This window comes from Dunckerocampus dactyliophorus, chromosome 10, assembly GCF_027744805.1.
Source record: "Dunckerocampus dactyliophorus isolate RoL2022-P2 chromosome 10, RoL_Ddac_1.1, whole genome shotgun sequence".
NCBI classification, from domain to species: domain Eukaryota; kingdom Metazoa; phylum Chordata; class Actinopteri; order Syngnathiformes; family Syngnathidae; genus Dunckerocampus; species Dunckerocampus dactyliophorus.
The window spans coordinates 24,655,817-24,677,800 of record NC_072828.1 but is presented as its reverse complement, the minus strand read 5'-3'; the positions used below and the strand labels follow the sequence as shown (position 1 = coordinate 24,677,800).

General features: G+C 40.9%; 3 protein-coding genes across 8 annotated transcripts in view; 1 reads left to right on the top strand and 2 right to left on the bottom strand.

Moving 5' to 3' along the window:
- Positions 1-587: 587 nt before the first annotated feature.
- On the bottom strand, positions 588-6,166 carry smim7 (small integral membrane protein 7). The gene is made up of 5 exons (XM_054790964.1): positions 6,090-6,166; positions 5,839-5,880; positions 5,710-5,762; positions 5,520-5,610; positions 588-2,947 (listed from the first exon to the last, which is right to left on the bottom strand). The coding sequence occupies exons 1-5, from the start codon at positions 6,113-6,115 to the stop codon at positions 2,932-2,934; spliced, it is 228 nt and encodes a 75-aa protein (XP_054646939.1). The 5' UTR covers positions 6,116-6,166; the 3' UTR covers positions 588-2,931.
- Positions 6,167-8,859: 2,693 nt separating this feature from the next.
- On the top strand, positions 8,860-21,953 carry tmem38a (transmembrane protein 38A). Its single transcript, XM_054788755.1, has 7 exons — positions 8,860-8,884; positions 8,995-9,402; positions 15,449-15,605; positions 17,183-17,367; positions 17,492-17,579; positions 19,499-19,616; positions 21,169-21,953. Exons 2-7 carry the CDS (start codon positions 9,279-9,281, stop codon positions 21,370-21,372), a joined length of 876 nt encoding a protein of 291 aa, XP_054644730.1. The 5' UTR covers positions 8,860-8,884; positions 8,995-9,278; the 3' UTR covers positions 21,373-21,953.
- The window catches only part of crtc1b (CREB regulated transcription coactivator 1b), a 50,239-nt gene continuing 45,338 nt past the window's right edge, over positions 17,084-21,984 (bottom strand). For 2 of the 6 annotated variants that reach the window (XR_008572603.1, XR_008572604.1), the window contains 2 exons: positions 19,505-21,703; positions 17,084-17,375 (listed from right to left, as the gene is read on the bottom strand). The gene's annotated coding sequence lies outside the window, so the exon portion shown is untranslated. The remainder of the gene's footprint in view (positions 17,376-19,504; positions 21,704-21,984) is intronic. The other 4 variants (XR_008572605.1, XR_008572606.1, XR_008572607.1 and 1 more) reach the window with 4 other exon arrangements.

Below are 21,984 nucleotides of genomic sequence, written 5' to 3'. Positions count from 1 at the left end.
AGTCCAGGGTGTACCCCGCCTGTCGCCCGAAGTCAGCTGGGATGGGCTCCAGCATACCCCTGAGAACCCAATAGGGGAGAAGCGGTGGAGAAAATGGATGGATGGATGGATGTTCGTTTCAGTAAAGTCATCGTTGATCGACCACGTTTTGCGAGCCAGTGTCCTAGAGGAGCTACCGTAAGGTCAAAGACAATAACCATAAAAAACTAGCAGAGCAGCATGCCCATAAAGTTTGGAGACAATCGTTATAGATTGCTGCAAAATCCTTGTTTTAGTGCTCTAACTTTAGTGTGACCTTTGTCTTTTACCCTGAGCCACAAAGCTCCTAAGAACTTACTTTATGGCGACTCGGGTGTTTTTGCATCAAAAGTCAAAAGATGGCAGACGATGCCTTTCCTTTTACTCTGTACGCTGTATATTGAAGAGCGCATGAAATCACAGATTAGAATTTCGTAATCTGCATGTTTGGACATGCAGCACTAGTGAAAGAAGTACACTGTGCCGCATGATGAAAGAGACACTGGAGCTTCCCCAATAAACACTACAGATCCCTGATATCGGCAGGCAAAAGCTTTATTAATAATACACAGTTAAGATTTTCATCCAGCTGGCTGATTTGGCATTGATATCATGTCTGATGCATTGTCTGGGATCTTTTATCACCAACACAGTCATAAACATATACATGCATTTCAACAGCAACTGCCCGGATGGGTGGAATGTGCCATTGGTCCTAAGAATGACCCTTAGCTGCCCTGTAAGGTGCCTGGTGTAAAAAGCATTACGTCCGCCCTGAACAGTGCCTGCACTAAATATAAATGCAAAATGAGGGAACAACAGCGATGGACCGTGCAAGTCCCAAAGACAGACCGGTCGATCACGATCGACGGGTTAACCCCGACCAGTGCTCTGTGTGTAACTTCCACAGGTCCTCATTGCTGATCTCTCTGCCCACACCAGGTAGGGCTCAGCTCGGGGGCTCTGATACAAACATGTTTTCTCATCCTCTTTTCTTTGTTGGTCTGTTGTGGAAAAGTGTGCAGTGTGAGTGTGGGCACCCGATGATGTCAGAATGCTACTCTGCTGGCTGAGGTACGACCGGATGATTTCACTCCTCGACAGCTCTTTCCAATCAGTCTGCTGCAACAAAGTGAGAGGAAGTGGTGGATTCTGCCTCGGTTCTTTCCACCGAGGCCCTTCTTTACTTATTCTTTACTGAAGAAAGGTTGGATTTGACCTGTTACAGGATCACATGTCAGTCTCCTGTCTTTTAACCGTACGCGTTTAGCGTCGTCCTCTACATCCTGTCTGTCCAGTTTCGCCACATTGTTGCAAAACCTATAGCTGTGTCTCTTGATCACTGCATCAGTACAAGCGCCGCTATCTTTCACATCCGCAGACTGTGAACCCTGAACGCACTCCTTTAAAATCTGAGAGCAAGGCCTCAGCCCAGACGTACCTGAAGACACAAGTCTCACTGTTTGGCTGCAAATACTCTGTACTGGCACTGCACCTTCCAACAAAAAAGGACTGTGCCAACACTTCAGGGGTTTGTTGGGTTGGTGCTGCCCCCTAGAGGCAGCTTGCTCTTGTTGCTGTAATAAAGACGCGCTGAGAGGTTTGCTGATCCCTGGGCCACTTGGATGAGGACGTGTAGTTTTAACATTAAGCAGCTTGCCACTGTTCTCTAGTTTAGAAATGTCCTTGTTTATAGTCTGATATGAACGTGAAGCTGCAAAAATGTCAGCATTGCTGCCGACCTCTTTGTTTGATAGCAGATTTTGGCTTCTACCATTTAGAGACCTTTTGGGCGTCTTCACTGGTGAGAGTCCTTCCAGTGAGTCTTCAGTGCGTTTCCTGTGGCTTGGTTTCTTCGCTTCAAGTGAGGGGAAGAAGGGAAAGCTGACTACAACAATATTGATGCTGATGTATCAATACTCTACTGTGAAGATAACCGTATATGATGTGTTATCACAGTATCCAAGGATAGCTGATATGCCGCAAGTTGCATTAGTTTATATATGCTTTTGCTCTGCTACAACTGTGCATTCACTTGTAATTAAGTATAAAATAGCATGTCAGTTGCGCTCTAAAACAGCAGGGGTGCCTAGAGTGTGGCCCACAGCCACATTGGATTGGTTTTAGCATCTTTAATGCACAAAATGTATAATTTAAATTTTTATATATGCCGCCCTTGGTGGAAAGTTTGGGCACTCCTGAACTACAGCATTTCATTTCTGGGGTGTAACAACTCCAAGCACATATTTGTTTGAATGACATCTCCAATCCAGACATATCTAATTACTGTATTAATAAATACTTTTACACACGTTGTGGAATCATGACACCATCACAGCACAGCCTTACTTAAACTGAGGACATTTTTTCTGGCTAAGAAACTATTTTTAATGCGATACGTTTCCATGCTCGTGAACATTTGCTTGCAGGAGCAGAGAAGTGGAAAACACCATGTACATTGAGTGGCTGTAAATGGGCAACAATAGGAAAAAAAATCGAAGAAACGTGTGAATCAATTGATGCTTTCAAATCATGCTTTGGAACAAATCACTGCTAATGGAAAACTATGAATTTAAGGTTTTTGAACAAAGATGGAGGGAAAAGCCACGGGTTAGCAGGAAAGAATGCCTGGATGGATTATATTAATGGTAGCAAATGTTGAACTGTACTTTAAAATACGTAAACAACAGCTCAACTACAGTCGTAAATCCAAATGATTAAATGTCCAAACATATATGTGAAAGACAAAACAAATATAACAACCTATACATTTGTGTGGAGAATGAGGTGAGTGGGCTGTAAATTAAACAGAGCAGTGTTACAGCTTTTAACAGAAATGGGGGGGGATCGAGCAGCCGTGTTGAAAAATCCATCGTCAGGTGGCAGCCCAGTTATACTTGTAGTCAGTGAAGTTCATGATCCAAACAATCTGTGAAGATTGAAGAGGATTTAGTCAGAAAAATAGCGCAAGAGGTTCACAAGAGGAATGTGTCAAGCTACAAAGAGCATATTGGAAAAAAAAAAAAAAAAAAAGATTTATCCTCCATCCATCTATTTTCTATGCCGCTTATCCTTATTAGGGTCGCGGGGGCATGCTGGAGCCTATCCCAGCTGACTTTGGGCTAGAGGTGGGGTACACACTGGACTGTTCGCCAGCCTATCGCAATAAGATTTATCAATGATAAGTATTTCTAATGAGCTCATGATTAACAGCTATTGTTAGTAAATAAAAAAACAATAAAACACCATACAATTCATGTACAATACTTTTCTACTTGGTTCATATCTAGAATCAAATATTTTTGTCTGAGGAATATAACATGGACACAAAACAAAATCTGAGGATAGACAGTAATCCCTCACCACTTCGCGCTTCCAATTTCATGACTTCACTCTATCACGCCTTTACACCGTTTTTGTGGTTGAATACGGCCTATTATTAGTCCAAAATTTGATGCAAATTAAATCAAATGTGATGTATTTTTTGCCTAAATTAAGCATTTTCAAGCATAAAAAAGGCAAAATGAACTAAAATACACTAAAATATATGACATTCAGAAGACACACTCAAAGACATGAAGCCAATGTAGTATTCCACGCTGCTCACTAGTTGTCGGTAATGTTGCTGTCATGTTCAGTGAGACACCGGAACAAGCTTTTATTGCAGGTTTGAGTTATCTCACAACAGGCACAATAACCCTAAAAAATAAAGTCCCTAAATAAAACACAGGATATCCGATATTGATATCAGGCCAATTGAAAAAAACAAAAACTATTGGATTATATCGGTGCCTGCATCTCTAATCTACGATGTTGTTACTCTGATACAAGCAGTCAATTCCAGACTCCTCCCCATCAAGTCTATCCAGTCCATCCAGCAGCGGCCGGATAGAGCCCACGTGATCACAACAACAGCGTGCGCTAACGTGTTAACAGAGTAACAAGGAGTAGGAATGATGTCGGCCGTGTGTACAGTATTTGTCGTTAAGGTCAGGAAAAAAAAAGGTGCAGCTGAGTGCAAAACCAGGGAAGTTTAATACGACCAAACTCAATGCGTATTTAAAGCGGTATCACGCGAGGAACTCCCGCGGGATGACAAGAAGTCATTAGTTATAACAGAGAAGGGCCAGCCTCTGTCAGTGGTGACTAAAGTTGGGTTTAAACGCTTAATTGAGCACCTTGAACCTCGCTATGTTATTCCTAGCCGTTTTTTAAATGTGGAAATAAAAAAAAAAACAGAAAAACACCTGGTAAATGACTCACACCTACTGTTGCTGATTATTATTCTCCGAGTAATATCACTTCATCAGGCATTTTCAAACATTCCACACTACATTATGAGTAATAAAATTATATATGATTCATGCTGATATAGGATTGGCATCGGCACCGGCCGATAATATCGATATCAGAAGTGAAAAAGTTGTATCGGGACACCCCTAATTAACATGCAGTCAGCCCTCACCGCTTTTCGTGACTTCACTCTGAGTTTTTCAAAAATCCATTCATTAATAAATCATGCTGTTTTTGTGATTATGACTTTCATGCATAAAAGTGTCTAACTGAAATAAAATAGATATATAAGGCATTCAGAAGATACATTTAAAGACGCTGTGAATGATATATACTTTTCTATCGTAAGCTAAAACTCAACTATGAACACCCGATGTCACTTCCTGCCCGCCCCCCATTTCGCTCCCCTAGGGAACACATTTCTAGCAACACACAAGTATTACAGTATTCATGTCTTAAATGGCTAATTGACTCCGACTGCTATATTGGGTAATACGAGTGTAAAAGTGACCATTGGAGTGTTAGTTCATGTCCAGAGGGCTCCAATAATGTTACAAAAAAAACACATTAAGAAGGTTGTAAACAGGTTTTATATGCGATAAACCAGGGGTCTCAAACTCGTGGCCTGTGGGCCATTTGTGGCCTGCCGTGTCACATTTTACGGCCCGCGACTTGTCTTCAAAGATTACTGTAATACGGCCTGTGACAAGCCAATGTTACTCGTAGGATGCACACATAAGCCTACACTGAACTAAGAGTGAGTGAGTCACTTAAAAAATGCGGTAAAAAAAATTCCACTTGTCTTCATTAGGGTCACAGGTAAGCTGGAGCCTATCCCAGCTGAATGCAGCAAAATATACACCATGAAATTAGCGGCCCTTAGGTTAACTGTGTTTGAGACTCCTGCTTTAGACTATGTTAATATTCCATTTTTATAAAGAAGGAATTGTGCTTGGCGGAAATGTACTTATCACGGTTATGTCTGGAACCAATCACCTGCGATAAACAAGGGATTACTTCACATACCTTTGGTGACGTTTTGGTTTGGTGGTGTGCCACAAGCATTTTTTGGTAATGTAAAATATGCAATCAAGGTTGGGAAACACCGAACTAGACTGTGACACGTAGCTGTTGGCGTGGTAACGTTACCACGATTCTTTTGTTTGATCTCTTTACATGCAAAACGGGAATTATATCACTTTACTCACAGAATCATGCAGAACATGATGAAGATGTTCCACAGTGCGATGAAGATGCGGAAGTATCGCAGACTGAGCAGAAACTCCCGTATGTTGTCACCTACAGTAAATACACAAATACTAGTATCATCATCTCCCTGTATTACACACAACATGCGTTTTACGGTTTTCTTCTCCATCTTTAGACACGGAGTCTCACCTGTTGTTTGCGATCTGGAATCATCTCCAAATCCATGGGATTCTTTCCTTTTGCTGTACAACAGTTGACATTTTGTTGTTATCACTATGACGTCATGCATATTATGACTGATAAAATAATTGCACTCACAGCTTGAAATTCAGCACTGCTCCTGCATTTATCAACAGGGTTCTGGAAAAGACAAAGATGTTATTCCACTGTGTTGAATACGTTGAGGTTAGGTAGCTGGTGCGTTAGCATTAGCACGAAGCTAGATAGTTAGCCTGTCATTTCAGCGCAACAGTGTGGTGTAAAAGTACATCAAACCGTAACTACACGCACGTAGATGACAAATAAATGTGTTTATCGGGTGCAAAATGTGAGCGAATTAATTACATTACCCGAATAACAACAGATCTCCGATCATCGTGTCAACATTACAGTTAACGCCTCATTTCCGCATTCGCCTACATGCATGTGACCAATAGGCTTGGAGCACAGGGTGATTTACCAGTATTAATTCGCCCTCAGCTTTGTTTGCCAGGAATGCCAAGAAAAAACAGGTTCGCTCCAATGTCTTCCTCTGTTTGTGTGGCAGAGTACTCACTGGCGACGGCAAAAGTGTATTTTAGAAGCTTTTTGTGAACTCAGAGCTAGCAAGAAATAGCAGAATTTACAAATATCCAGCATATTCAACTCAGCCGACTGCATTTTGGTTAGTGTAGGAGAAAAATAATTTACAAAGGGGAGGTGAAATTGGCTTAATTATTTTTCCAAAGTGGTCCTTTGACCTTTAGGACGTTGTGGAGAATTTCATCTCCAACATTAGGAATATTTGAGTTACATCATGTCATACTTACACTGTTTTTAATGTGCAGCCTTTCGTATGATGTCAAAAATACCAGTATGAAGGTGAAGCTAATGTTTTGGTCGCCATCATTCTTTTACAAAAACAAACAAACAAAAAATGATTTTTAAATAGAAGTACTGCCTTACATTTAGGAACATCTTAGACTACTCACAGAAAGTCAGGGAAATTTCAATATTCCCTAAAATGCACGATAACCTTTTTCACGTGAACTTAAATATGCGTTCAACAGTTTTGAGAAGTTCAAATAATTTGAACTTCTCAAAACTGTTGAACGCATATTTCCAGCCGTTTAATGTTTCAGTACTTTTTGCACAAATTGCTATGAAGGAACTGAACAGCTCAATTAACAACATAAAGGATGCAAAAAGAAAGGATGAATATGCAAGTCCTTGAAAAACCTGTCCGAGACATCAAAAGCAAACATTTACAGTACCTAAAAGCTGTCATACACAAACACTCTGCAATTCGGCCTTGACACTCCCCAGACGGTACAATCGAGGACAAAGTCGTAAGTATTTCCACTATTTATTTAGCCACCCTTAAACAATTATAATTTTATTTTACATATATACATCACTTAAACACATGCTTTGTCGCGCTGATATGCTGCTTATGTTGTTAAATGGCGTTCAGTCTTAGACACCACTGCACACTACAACCACAATAAACACATTGTTAAATGTATACCTACAGTATGTGACAGTGTCAACCAGTAGTTATTGGTTTTGTAGTGGTATATTTGTTTTCTTTTGAAACCATTGCCTTTGTTATACGGTGCATGCACAAAGTATTCACAGCTCTCCCACATTTTGTCATGTGACCATTATATTCCAAAATTGAATACACAGATTTTTTTTCCACAAAATTGTGCACACAACAACCTGTAATGAAAACATGAAAAAAAGTTTTTTAATGTTTGGAAATTAATTAAAAATAAAGAACTAAGAAATCACACATACATGAGTATTCACAGGCTTTGCTCAATACTTTGTTGATGCTTTTGCAATACTTTGGCAGCAATTACAACCTCAAGCCTTGCTGAATGAATCCACAAGATTGGTGCATCTATCTTTTGGGTAATTTCGCCCATTCTTCTTTGCAGCACCTCTCAAACTCCATCAGGTTGGATGAGAAGGGTCTGTGCGCAGCTGGCTGATATCTTGGCTGTGTCCTTAGGACTGTTGTCCTGCTAAAAGATGAGCCGTTGCCCCAATCTGAGGTCAAGAGCACTCGAGAGCAGGGTTTAAATTAGAATGTCTCGTTTACTGCATTCATCAGCTCCCAGTTCCTGCCTCTCAAACCCCCCAGCCCCACAGTATGATGCTGCCACCACCATGCTTACTGTAGGGATGGTATTGGCCAGGTGATGAGCAGTGTCTGAGTTCCCCCAAACATGATGCCCAACATTTTCGCCAAAGAGTTAAATCGTTGTCTCATCAAACCAGAGAATATTGGTTGTCGTGGTCTGCCTTTTGGCACACACCAGGCAGGCTGCCATGTGCAATTTACTAAGGAGCGTCATGGATTGCTGCAGAGATGATTGTCCTTCTGGAAAGTTCTCCTCTCTTCACAGAGGAACACTGGAACTGTCAGAGTGACCACTGGCTCACCCCCGACTAGCTTTAGGAAGAATCCTGGTGGTTCCAAACTTCTTCAATTTACAGACGATGGAGGCCACTGCATGTGCTCATTGGGACCTTCAAAGCAACAGAAATACCCTTCCCAAGATTTGTGGCTCGGCAACCAATTCATTTGACTTCTTGCTTGGTTTGTGCTCTGACATGCAGTGTCAGCCTTGGGATCTTATACGGACAGGCGTGTGCCTTTCCACATCTCGTCCAATCAAGTGATTTTACAACTGGTGATCTCCGATGAACCTCTATAAACATCTCAAGGATGACCAGTGGAAACAGGATGCACCTGAGCTCAGTTTTCAGCTTCATGGCAACGGCTGTGAATACTTATGCACATGTGATTTCTTCATGTTATTTTTTATTTTGAATATATTTGCAAAAAAACTTTTTTATGTTGCCATTGTGCGGTGTTGTATGTAGAATTTTGAGGAGAAAAATGAAGGAATAAAGCTGTAACAAAATGTGGGGGCAAAAATGAATACCGGATGCACTGTTGAATGGTGGACACTTTGCAGACGCACTACAATTGTTTATTATTTGGTGTTGTCGTGCCCTCTAGTGGCATCAAGATGCCACAGCCTTTTTGTGAAAATAATATGTGTCGCTTCCATTTTATTGTTTTTTATAGCAATGCATGCACTCTGTTTGATCACATGGGGGCGTATGAACAGCGGATGGTACATTTGAAGAGGTATTGGGATTAGTTATGTCATGATTTTAATCCTGCATGTCAAAAAACATGCGTGCTATTTGCTATTCAGTGCACGTGTTTTACCTAATTTGTCCACCCCCCACCCCCAGCAGCGCATTAAGGTGTTGATGACGTCAGGAGACGTTGTTGCAGCTGCCGTGAAGCAAACCTATCGACTCAAAATCCGAGCAGCAGCTGGCACACAACGCATGCCATGATGATGAGGAGGCTGCAGGGGATGAGTGGTATTAATAGGAGGGCTTGAGTGTCTCAGCCTTTCACTATCGTGGCCGGGGGGCTTGGTGGAGAGTCGGTGGACCGGGTTGGGGGGTGCTTCCGATCCTGACTTCGCACTTGGACTACTATAATAACCTGGGATCACAAGACAGGCGACATGGATGTGCTGGCTGTCCTCAATTTGGGAGATTTTGCTCAGGCTTTCTCCAAAATGGGAATGTTCCCTGTGTTCGATGTGGCTTATTACATCGTGTCCATCCTCTACCTCAAGTATGAGCCAGGTGAGAGATACCGGATCACTCTTATGCATGAAGGTTTTTACTATTTACATATATATTTTACGTCGTTATTTGTGGAAAAGCAGATTAAAATGGAAATGCGCATGTGTCTGTATTAATACAATTACAATTACAGTGGATTAGAAGTGCATTTGCAGCCAGAATTCATCAGAAATTCCAATTTTAAGATAAGTTCAATGCATTTCCTGTGGCCTTACAAGACAGTTCTACTATCCATACAAGGACTTTCTGTTGCTTTCATGTCCAAGCGCCCTTTTTTTCCATAAAAAGCGTGGGGCTGTATGTCGCTGCAGCAGCCAGACTTCATTCAAACTCACTGAAGTGAATTAAAACACTTTGGCCCTTGACATTGTCCAAGTTTTAAGTCCTCTGAGCAGCAGAGCCTTAGGGTGGATGAAATGTGAGAAAAGGCCTGTGCATGCCAGCAACTTGGGCAAAAAATAGAAGATCCTGAAATAGATGTCAGTCGGCCTCCAAAGCCCCTGTGCTCTTGTAGGCTTCGGGACTAGAATGTTAAACATGGAACAATTTACGAGCTTTTGTACTGAAGGAAAAGCTGGCTTGGATTTTCTGGTCAAGTTCAAACCTCACCGAAGAATGTGCAAGCAGTGCATTATTTACCTTTCACCTCAACATGTCGCCCTACTTCCATTTTTCAGCGATTTATTCACACAATAAAACTGTCATTGTTGAATTATTGCGCTTTAGGGAAGTTGTTAAACAATCCAGAACACCTCCAAGTCTGAGTCCATGTTTCTCGCCCGGAAAAGTGTTGGGTGCCACCTACGGGTCAGGGATGAGATCCTGCCCCAAGTGGAGGAGTTTAGGTACCTCGGGGTCTTGTTCACGAGTGAGGGAAGGATGGAAGGCAAGATCGACAGGCGATTTGGTGCGGCGTCTGCAGTGATGCGGACTCTGTATCGGTCCGTTGTGGTGAAGAGGGAGCTGAGCCGAAAGGCAAAGCTCTCAATTTACCGCTCGGTCTACATTCCTGCCCTCAGCTATGGTCATGAGCTTTGGGTAGTGACCGAAAGTACAAGATCGCGGCCGAAAAGAGTTTTCTCCGGAGGTTGGCTGGGCTCTCCCTTAGAGATAAGGTGAGAAGCACGGTCATCTGGGAGAAACTCAGACTAGCACCGCTGCTCCTCCGCATTGGGAGGAGCCAGATGAGGTGGCTCGGGCATCTGGTCAGGATGCCTCCCTGACGCCTCCCTGGGGAGGTGTTCAGGACACCTCTGACCGGTAGGAGGCCTCGGGGAAGACCCAGGACACGTTGGAGGGACTGTATCTCTCAACTGGCCTGGGAACGCCTCGGGATTCATCAGGAGGAGATGGACAAAGTGGCCGGGGAGGAGGAAGTCTGGGCTTCCCTGCTCAGGCTGCTGACCCCGCGACCTGACCTTGGATAAGCAGCAGAAAATGGATGCATGGATGAGCTACTTGTAGGGATCAGTGTTACCAACTCTTTCTTCAAATCCCTCATTATTCTCTTTTTCATAAAAGCGACTCTTGACAAACCTATTGAAGAACATTTTTGCCTGAGGCGAGCTCTGTCTTGTTTGTGACATTAAGAAAAACGATAAAAGAAGCAACAAAAGAAAGTTAGGTCACACTTTACCATAAGGTACACAAAAATACAGAAGTTGCTGAGGAACTAAGGAACAACTAATGAGGAACTAATGAGTACAGTAGTTACTGAGGAACTAATGAACAACTAATGAGGAACTAATGAGTACAGTAGTTACTGAGGAACTAATGAACAACTAATGAGGAACTAATGAGTACAGTAGTTACTGAGGAACTAATGAACAACTAATGAGGAACTAATGAGTACAGTAGTTACTGAGGAACTAATGAACAACTAATGAGGAACTAATGAGTACAGTAGTTACTGAGGAACTAAGGCACATAAATTTAGGGTAGTTACTGAGGAACTAATGAAGAACTTTTTGTGTGTTTCATATTGTGACGTTGACATCGATACATATCAAACTCAGCCAATAAGTTCTTGGACACAGGCGGCCTATGGGGCAAAAATCCAAAGGATTTGATTGAGGGACAAAAGTGGTTTTGCTTTTGTTTTATTATTTTGCACTATGGACTTCATTGTTCACCAAATAAGTTCATATTTTTTGTTTGTTCTATGTTTTATTCTTATTATGAAAAAATGCAATCACGAAATCATCCAAGGATTTTGAGAAATTTCAAGTAAAACGCATCTATATCGGCAATACTTGCCCTGTATTTACTTGATATCAGGTTGATATAAAAAAAAATTGCAATATTGCCCACCCCTAGATGTAACACAATGATATTGGCCGTTTTCTTATAATGACTTATTGACTTCATCTTTTTCGTTTTATTTTGTGCAACCTGACGTCACATTTTGTGCGGAATGAATTAATAATTGGTGAGCGCACACGAATGAATCCAGGCTATCATAACGTCTCTTCATGTCAAGTTTACATTTGACAGTCAAATGACTCACGCTGTCTTCATTTGCATGACCTTTTCTTTTTTTCATCTTTTTTTTTTTTTTTTTACGAGCGAACCTTCTTTAGTTCGCGCTAAAAACATGAGAGAATGGGGGGGTCAACAGAGAGGAGAAGACAAGTGTCGGGGTTAAAGGTTAAGACGGGCCCGACACATGCAAGGCGGGAGAAACGGCTGAGTAGAATCTATTCATAGGAAGGCATTTCTCAGCATCAGATTGCGACACCCTCGCACACCTGTTGTTGGACATTTGTGGGAAGCAGTCACACTCTGCTCACTGCTCAATTAACTCCGTGTCTGTGTGTGTGTGTGTGTGTGTGTGTGTGTGTGTGTGTGTGTAATGTAATCTAAAATTGTTAACCAACGATTACGTGGTTGTAAATTATGCTGATCTTTCCTTAGAAACCATTATCAACACTCCAAAGTGCGGGCCGGGGGCCATTTGGAGGCCTCGCGGGTGTTTTTTTTATTGGCCCTCTGCACATTCTAAAAATATGATTGAACAAGAAAACTAAAAAAGCCAACAAAAATGGAAAAAGACATCAGTAATTTTGCAAAAATAAAGACACGATATCAGGACAACAAAGACATATTATTAAGAGAAAAATTAGCATAAAGATGAAAAAAAAAGTTATAGTAAAAGTAACTTTTACTTATAGTAAGTAAAAGTTATAATGTCATGATAAGTCAAAATATGTTGAGAATAAAGACATGTTATTACAAAAAAAAAGTATGCAAAGAAAGTTGAAATATTTGTAAAAAAAAAAACAAATTTAAAAACAAGGAAAAAACGAGCAAAAAAGTGTAATATATGTTCATGTTAATAAAAAGCTTTGTCACGCAGCGCAGGGTGTTTTTCTTTAAAAAAAAGAAAAAGTCTGGGTCTATTGACAGGGGTTGGTTTAGAAAATGTAAAAGTGGTCCTTACATCCTTTGATTTTTCAGTGGAAAAAGTTTGGACACCCCTGATCTACACTATGTACAGCAGTGATATTCATATCATGAAGAATGAATGTTGCATCTTTGTCTGTCCCCTCTTAAACGCTCTACTGTCTGGCGGCTTTACAAATAAACCACCATGCTACTATGATAGATCATAGACACACGTTTTGATTACAGGGGTCCTCACAGAACTCCAATCTCCTGTGTCTTCCGAGGGGGCTAGATGACTTTACGGTTTCATTTGCATAATTGGCCATGACGCATGTCATTTTTATGGACGTGAAAAACTTGAAAAGCAAAACCAATGTGTTTAGAAATACAATTAAACCTTCTTCTGTTGCCTTTTTTGTGTTGTTTTATGTCACAAGCGATGGGGAGGACCCGCTGCTCGTTGAGAAGAGCAATACATGTTTTCATTTTTGAGTCTCCAAAACCAGAAAAAAGCCTGTGTGCACTTTCAAGACACGATGCAATGGCAGAGCTGGTAACAAATGACAGTCAATGTCCAAGTCACTATTACGTAGTGATAACGGTATCCTATCAGGGGCGTACACGTTATGGTGGACGGGGCGTGGACATATATACAGCACCTCGATGCACATGGCTAACGCTGATAACTGCTTTTGAAAGTCAGTGCATCAAGTTTAAGGTCACAGCTTTGCTCTGTGGAAAATAACTGTCATTTTTTATCTGACATCCATCCATCTTCTATGCCGCTTATCCTCACTGGGGTCACAGGGGTATGCTGGAGCCTATAGCAGCTGACTTTGGGCGAGAGGCGGGGTACACCCTGGACTGGTCGCCAGCCAATCGCAGGGCACATATAGACAAACAAGCATTCACCCTCACATTCATACCTATGGACAATTTATAGTCACCAATTAACCTTATATGCATGTTTTTGGAATGTGGGAGGAAATCGGAGTACCCGGAGAAAACCCACGCACGCACGGGGAGAACATGCAAACTCCACACAGAGATGCCCAAACGGCGATTTGAACCCAGATCTTCATGATCTCCTGACTGTGTGGCCAACATGCTAACCACTAGGCCTTCAACATCATAATTAGAATGAAACTGCATGAGGAATCTTGATAATTGTTATACATTTAGTTAATTTAGTTTACGGGAGTAGGAATTCATGTCGAGTCCAATTATTCCAAAAGATCAAGAAAAAAAAAAGCCCCTGAACCTCAAACAAAAAAAAAGTGTAAAGGAGAACTCCATGTAAGTCTTTTTAAGGAAATGGAGCGTGTTATTGCACATGTTAGCAAAGTTGTAAACACTTTTGTGGCTCTCCAGAGGGACCTCTGGGGACGAAAGTGTAAATTTAAAGGAGGCGGTCCCAGCACTTGAAAAGAAAAATGAGTGGAAACTATGACAAAATGTGAAATGCAAAGTACAGTTTTTTTATTGGCCTGCCATATATTCTAAAACCACCATTTAACAAGAAAAAAAAACAACAACAACAAAAATCAGTACATTTACAAGAGTAAAGTCAAAATATGAAGACAAAAAAGTTGTAATCTAACAAAAAAAAGTTGTAATTTTGCGAGAATAATGTCAGACTATTATGAGGAAAAATATCGTCATTTTAGTAGTATAAAGTTTAAATATTAAGAAAAACGTTGTTTCTAAAGTCCTAATATTTTTGAAAAACAAAACAACAAATAAAGTCGTAACTTTTGGAAAATTAGGTTGCAGAAAAAGTTAGAATGTCTTGAGAATAAAGTCAAAATATTGTGGGTATAAGGTCTTAATTAGCCCTGCAATTGACCAGTCCAGGTTGCACCCCACCCCTCTCCCAAAGTCAGCTGGGATAGGCTCCAGCATACCCGCAACCCTACTGGTGAGGATAGGCGGCATAGAAGATGGACAGATGGATGGATGGATGGAGGTCTTAATTACAAGAAGAAATTTGAAAGAGTTGGGGAAAAAAACAACAGCAAAAATGAAAAAAAAACAGCTGTAATTTTACGAGAACAAGATCAAAATATTAAGAGAAAAAGTTCATATTCTGACGAGCAAAAATTGCACTTTTATGAGAATAACGTAACATCATGAGGAAAAATAAAATCATTTTAGTAGCATAGAGCTTAAATATTAAAGAAAAAATATGTTCTTTTTTTAAAAGCTGTAAGATGATGAGAAACAAACAAAACAAAATAAATGGGATTTTTTGGGGGGAAAATTCGGTTGGGGAAAAGTTATAATATTACGGGAATAAAGTCAAAATATTACGGGAATAAAGTAGCAATATTACTAGAAAAAAATGGACAAAGATTATTTGAGAAGAAAGTTGAAATATTTAGAATAAAAAAAAAAAAAAAACAACAGCAAAAATGATAAGAGGAGCAAAGAGCAAAGTTCATACTAATAATACGCCTGTTCACCTACATCACAAAGCCGAGATGCAGTTTTTTTCTTGAAATATGTAGAACAGCTACATGTGTTGCTTTACAAAACACCAAATACCCTCGCATCCTTTCATTTTTAAGTATGTGGCCCTCAGTGGAAAAAGTTTGGACACCCCTGGCTTCGATGACAGATGATGTGCTTGCGATTTGACTGACTGACTTTGTGTGTTGTGCAGGCTCAGTGGAGGTTTCTCGCAGGAGTCCCGTGGCCTCGTGGCTGTGTGCCATGCTCTACTGCTTTGGGAGCTACATTCTGGCCGACATCATGCTGGGAAGCAGCCCCCTTGACTACTTCCAGCACAACAGCCACATCCTGCTGGCCTCTGCCGTCTGGTGAGGAATGGCCGCAGTAATCCCAGTTGTATCCCAGTAATTCTTTAATATAGAGTAAAACTTGACTAAATATCAAATCTACATGTGAAAAAAATGCTATCGCTGTTTACTTGTCTGCCTGTCCAAAAATCACATTATTATTATCAAGTATGCACAAAGTCAGCTGTAGTACACACACATATACTAGTTTATACATTATATGTATTTATGTGTGTGTATATACAGTAAATGTACAGTATGTATATACACAGTGGTGTGAAAAAGTGTTTGCCCTCTTTATGTGTTTCCCTGTTTGTCACACTTCAGTGTTTCAGATCATCAAACAAATTGAAATATTAGTCAACGACAACACAATTGAACACAAAATGTAGTTTAGAAATGAAACTTTTTATTATTAAGGGAGAAAAAAAATCCAAACCTACATGGCCCTGTGTGAAAAAGTGATTTCCACTTAAACCTAATAACTGGTCGGGCTACCCTTAGCAGCAACAACTGCAATCAAGCATTTGCGATAACTTGCAATGAGTCTCTTACAGCGCTGTGGAGGAATTTTGGCCCACTCATCTTTGCAGAACTGTTTTAAAGCATGAACCATGTTTTTTTTGAGGTCATGCCACAGCATCTCAATAGCATTCAGGTCAGGACTTTGACTAGGCCACTCCAAAGCCTTCATTTTGCATTCAGAGGTGGACCTGCTGGTGTGTTTTGGATCGTTGTCCTGCTGCAGAACCCAAGTTTGTGTCAGTTTGAGGTCATTGACATTTTGGAAGCCAGCAGAATTCATGGTTCTGAAGCAGCACAACATCCCCAGTCCATCACACTACCACCAAGATATTTTACTGTTGGTATAATGTTTTTTTCGGAAATGCGGCAGATGCAATGGGACACACTCTTTCCAAAAAGTTCAAGTTTTGTCTCGTCAGACCACAAGGTATTTTCCCCCCAAAGTTCTTGGGGATCATCAAGATGTTTGAGACAAGCCTTAATGTCCTTTTAGTTCAGCAGTGGCTTTTGCCCAGTGTCTTTCTTATGGTGGAGTCATGAACACTGACCTTATGAGGCAAGTGAGGCCTGCAGTTCTTTGGATGTCGTTGTGGGGTCTTTTGTGACCTCTTGGATGAGTCGTCGCTGCGCTCATTTTGGTTGGCCAGCCACTCCTGGGAAGGGTCACCACTGTTCCAGATTTTTGCCATTTGTGGATAATGGCTCTCACTGTGGTTGGCTGGAGTCCCAAAGCTTTAGAAATGGCTTTCTAACCTTTTCCACTTGAACTCAGGTGTGATAAACCAGTTATGTTTTAACGGGGGCAATCACTTTTTCACACAGGGCCGTGTAGGTTTGGATTTTCTTTTCTCCCTTAATAATAAAAGGTTTCATTTAAAAACTGCATTTTGTGTTCAGTTGTGTTGTCATTGACTAATATTTCTATTTGTTTGATGATCTGAAACATTTAGGTGTAACAAACATGTAGAAAAATAAGACATCAGGAAGGGGGCAAACACTTTTTCACACCACTGTTCATACCAACAGTACAACGCCGGTTTTCTTGAACTTTTTTGTGTCCCATATAAACACAGGTACCTCATCTTCTACTGCCCACTGAACCTCTTCTACAAATGTGTGGCTTTCCTGCCCGTCAAGTTGGTGTTGGTCGCCCTGAAGGAAGTGGTCCGTGCTCGCAAGATTGCCGCCGGCGTCCATCACGCCCACCATGCCTACCACCACGGCTTCTTCATCATGGTCATCGTCGGTTACGTCAAAGGTGAACATCTATTGGCAGACCAGCAACAAACGATACTGTATCACACAAGTGAACATGCAACGCAAAATCTGCTGCCAGAAGAAAACACAACACATTATATCGACTGTTAATCTTCCCGTGGCAGGGTCTGGAGTGGCTCTCATTTCCAATTTTGAGCAGCTGTTGCGTGGCGTGTGGAGACCTGAGACCAACGAGATCCTCAACATGTCATTGTGAGTTTCTTCTTTCACGACTGCTGATGTGCTGATACACACCACTGCCTCCCATTGGTGGGTACTGCTAGAGTAGAAATACTATTTGTTATATTTAGCACTGTGATGGATTGTAAGCTGTATGGCGTGATACTTTTTAAGTCATTCATACCTTTCATAACAACAAGTGGTATTTCAATCGGGTGATTGTCATATAACCATTACAAGAAAGATTTTTAACACCACGGTGTAATTTCAGTAGAAATAGTCATACTGGCTTGCTTTAATTCTCAGGAGTCTACGCCGACGTGGCATGATGACGCAGTAGCACAGGCGTAAGCCGTCTGGTCCGCCCCTGCGTATGCTCGGGACTCGAGCCACGTTCCGCCGAATGAGAGCTGAGAGCGCTCGGCATCGAGCTAAAAGCTGCGTACCTTCGCACAGCTGCACCAGCTGGCATCCGTTACACAGACGCTCTGTTGTGCAAATGGGTCTTTAAATCAAGGGTGTCCAAACTTGTTCCACCGAGGGCCACATAGTGAAAAACGAAAGGATGCAAGGGCCGCTTTGACATTTTGTAAAGCAATGGATGCAGATATGCTAAGAAGTTATATAGATTTCAAGAAAAAACTGCATCTCAGCTTTGTCATATAGGTGAAAAAGTGTATTATTAGTATGAATGTCCCAACGTACCCTCTTTGCTTTTTTTTCCCCCGTTTTTGCTGTTGTCGTTTTTTTTATTTTACAAATATTTAAATGTTCTTCTCGTCATATTATGACTTTATTCCCATAATATATTAACGTTTTCCTCAACCTAATTGTTGAAAATTATTTTGTTTTGTTTTTGCCTCATTATGACTTTTTCAAAATAAGCTATTTTTTCTTTTAATATTTCAACACTATGCTACCAAAATGACATTATTTTTCCTCATAATATTACGAGTTCATTCTCAGAAAATGTCAACATTTCTTAAAAATTTGAATACGACATTTTTCTCTTAATATTTTCACTTTATTCTCTTAAAATTACAGCTTTTTCCATTTCTGCTATTGTTTTTTTTTACTATTTCAACTTTCTTTTTTTCCCATTTTTCCGGCAAGCTAATTCTCCAAAAATTACAACTTTATTCCTTTTGTTGTAGTTGTTAACATTACGACTTAAAAAAAAACCCGTCTTTTTTGAAATATTTAAACTTTATGCTACTAAAATGACATTATTCTCGTAAAATCAATGATTTTTCCATTTTTGCTGTTGCCGTGTTTTTTCTCTTGTGTTTTGTTTTCTTGTTAAATTATAGTTTTAGAATGTGCTGCGGCCCAATAAAAAAACAGCAGCAGACTACAAATGGCCCGCGGGCCACACTTTGGACACCGCTGCTTTAAATGGTCTAACTTGGTCAATTAAAACCAGACATATGATCAATAATATTTGCCATGATTTTGTCATTGTGTCACGTTATTGCTCATTTGTCTGCGTGTTGGTTAAATCCTACCCTGGACTCCAAAGTGTTAAGGAACGGCATTCCTGCCATTGCCATGGCAACAATCCCCTACTTTAGTGGTCAGTTTGTTTATTATTTTCATATTAGATATTATACAATTTATGATATTAGTGGACAAGCATGGAGTACACAGTACACCCCCTAGTGGTTGTGAGCGGTATATCGTCTAAATCGTGGTATTATCGCCAAATTATTGCTTTTCAGGCCATGACGTCGTCGACTCATTCATGGTACACAGCTTACAAGCTCAAAACATCTTCTGCTTTGTGGGTGTCTTGTTAAAAGATATAAAATAAGAGCATTGAAAATATGTGCAAGACGCTTTATCGTGCATCAATATAAGGCGTGTACAGTTGGTTTGGTCCCAAATATGGGTGACAAATCAGCATTGAGCTGCATGATTTGGTTGTTAACTAGACTCATGTTTATGTTTTCCAGCCCTACCAAAGCTAGTCTATACGGAGCCATCCTCTTCACCCTGCAGGAGGCTCACTGGCTGCCAGTGTCCAAGGGCACCCTCATCCTCGTCTTCACCCTCTTCATGGCCACAAGCAAGGTCACACCAGTGCTGCACTGCAATCATAATCACAGTCATCAAAATTTGGATTATTTAAATGTGACATTGACAGCAACACAATGTAAATTAGCACTGATGCTAATTTACATAGACCATCCCATGTATATCACAGTATATTTGCATTAGCGATTTTACATTCTGATTTCCAACACCTCCAAACATGACCACAAATAGACAACTTAGGTTCACTTATTCACTTTGCACCACATACTTACCGGCAAACACGTTCTAAGGCTGAACAAGGGCCACCTCGAGTCCCTGCAGCATAAGAGTTGTGCAATGTGACGTAAACAGTGAATAATAGGAGTGTAAATGTGACTATTGGGATGTTGTTTCATGTCTACAGGGCTCTAGTAATGTTAAACCCAATATTTAGAACGTCATAAACAGGTTTTCTATGCTCTAACTATGAAAATATTCCATTTGTTAACCTTGAATCCTATATTGGAGCAATTAATTTATCGTGGTCGGGTCTGGAACTAATTAACCGCTATAAATGAGGGACGGCTGTACAGACATTAAACCACCTTAAGGAGTATTCACTCATTCAATCCCAGCCATTTTTTAAAAGACAACCTCTTCACTACCAACCATTTTAGACGTTTTAGACTGGTTTTTCAAGGCACACAGAATATTGTGTTCTATGGCTATATAAACATGGAACCTACCAAAAGAAAGAATAGACTCTAGTCTTATCAGAAAAAAAGTTTTTTTTCTCCGTTCTTTAGTAATCAGCAGTAGAACATAGGGGAGTTTCAGGAAAATATCAGTTCCCAATGAGAAAAGAGAGAAAGAGAGAAAAAGAGAAAAACAGCTTTTTGTGAGGAGATAAATTTCAAGCTTAACATTCACTTTGATACTGATATTTTGCTTTGTGACAGCTCAAATATCTAAACAACTATACCAACATTAACAGCACAAAAAAGGGGTGTTTACAGCAAAATAACTATTTACAAATATAACACCATGAACTATTTACAAAATTCAATTTTTTGGGAACTAAACTGTATGCACGCGTGTGCGCGCACGTGTGCGCGCACGTGTGCGTGCGTTAAAATTTCCCCACAATGTGTAACCTTCTGCTCGCCACACTCCTCCATGCTCTTCCACTTCCTCCTTGTTGTCGAGTGTGTTTTTACATGCAAAAGATCCATGCCGAGCTCTTATCGAATGCATTTCTGCCACCTTTTATGGCTTAAAACTGCTCAAAAAGTGACATCTTATAGCGTGCAATTGCGTCATCACCCCTTTTTGCCTCTCGTGCAAAAAAAAAAGCCATATAAATTCGTCTTTGGGATCGGGCGTTCGGGTTTCTAAAAACTTGGTATTGAACAAGTTAATGGAAGACACCCCACTGCATTAAAGAAAAACACATTTAAAATAAGCGTATTCGCGACTCAGTGAAATTGAGAATCCCTGAGATAGCGTGTGAATATGCCCCCTAGTGGCTTGATGATGTTGCCGTAAAAGTGCTAGAGCAGCGTAATGACGTACCAAAAATGGGTCACCGTCTTTCCTACGTCCCCAACAGGTGTGGATGACTGCCCGCCACTCACACGGCTCCCCCTTTGCTCTCATCGAGTCCTGGGTTTGCCATCTGCTCTTTGGCTCCCCTCTGGGCGGATCTGAGGAAGACCATCATCATCCTCCAGCCGCAGCGGTCCCGTCATCGCTCAAAAGCAAGGAGGAGCTGAGCGAAGGCGCTCGCAAGAGGAAGGCCAAGAAAGCAGAGTAGAAAAGCAAAGTAGCGTCACTGCAACAATGGAACCGCGTCTGACTCGCCAACACGGCCTCCACTTGATGGCGCATCTCCTTTCCCCTCCAGCGAAAGAGGCGCTTTCACAACTGAGACGCTTTCTCGTCGAGCCAAATTGTGCTCTGCGTTTTACATTTTCATTTACATTTTACAAGGACTCTGTAAAGACAATCATCCACTCCTCCACCCTCCCTGGACATTCGAAAGCTATTTATAATGTTCCCATCCATGTGCTCTGTGTGGTCGTCCCACCTGCAGGCGCCGCATGGTCGTCATCGGAGCGTCAGTGGTTCTCTTTTAGTCCGTTTCACTTGTTTCAGAGCAGAAAGAAATTTTGAATCAGACAAATGTGAAGAAAGTATCCTGTGAAAGATAACTTTTTACCTTGAAGCTGATGAGTATTCCAAGAATTTGAATAAAATGAAGAAAAAGGTGTTGTCTTGCTGGGTTTTTTTTGGTGACACTGACTGTTTTATAGAAACCGGAAAGTGGTAACTCAACTTTCTCAAACTAAATTGGGACAAATCTGATATCATCATAAATGGTCCCAACTATCTCACAAATGCAGCCAACACCACCTCCCTGACTCCC

Excerpts from the sequence above, each read along its gene's own strand:
- smim7 (XM_054790964.1), bottom strand. The coding sequence starts at position 6,115 with ATGATCGGAGATCTGTTGTTATTCGG. Across the intron at positions 5,763-5,838 it reads GCAGTGCTGAATTTCAAGCT|CAAAAGGAAAGAATCCCATG; the intron begins GTGAGTGCAATT and ends ACTGTTGTACAG. Across the intron at positions 5,611-5,709 it reads TTCCAGATCGCAAACAACAG|GTGACAACATACGGGAGTTT; the intron begins GTGAGACTCCGT and ends TATTTACTGTAG.
- tmem38a (XM_054788755.1), top strand. The coding sequence starts at position 9,279 with ATGGATGTGCTGGCTGTCCTCAATTTGGGAGATTTTGCTCAGGCTTTC. Across the intron at positions 15,606-17,182 it reads CTGCTGGCCTCTGCCGTCTG|GTACCTCATCTTCTACTGCC; the intron begins GTGAGGAATGGC and ends ATATAAACACAG. Across the intron at positions 17,580-19,498 it reads GAGATCCTCAACATGTCATT|CCCTACCAAAGCTAGTCTAT; the intron begins GTGAGTTTCTTC and ends TATGTTTTCCAG.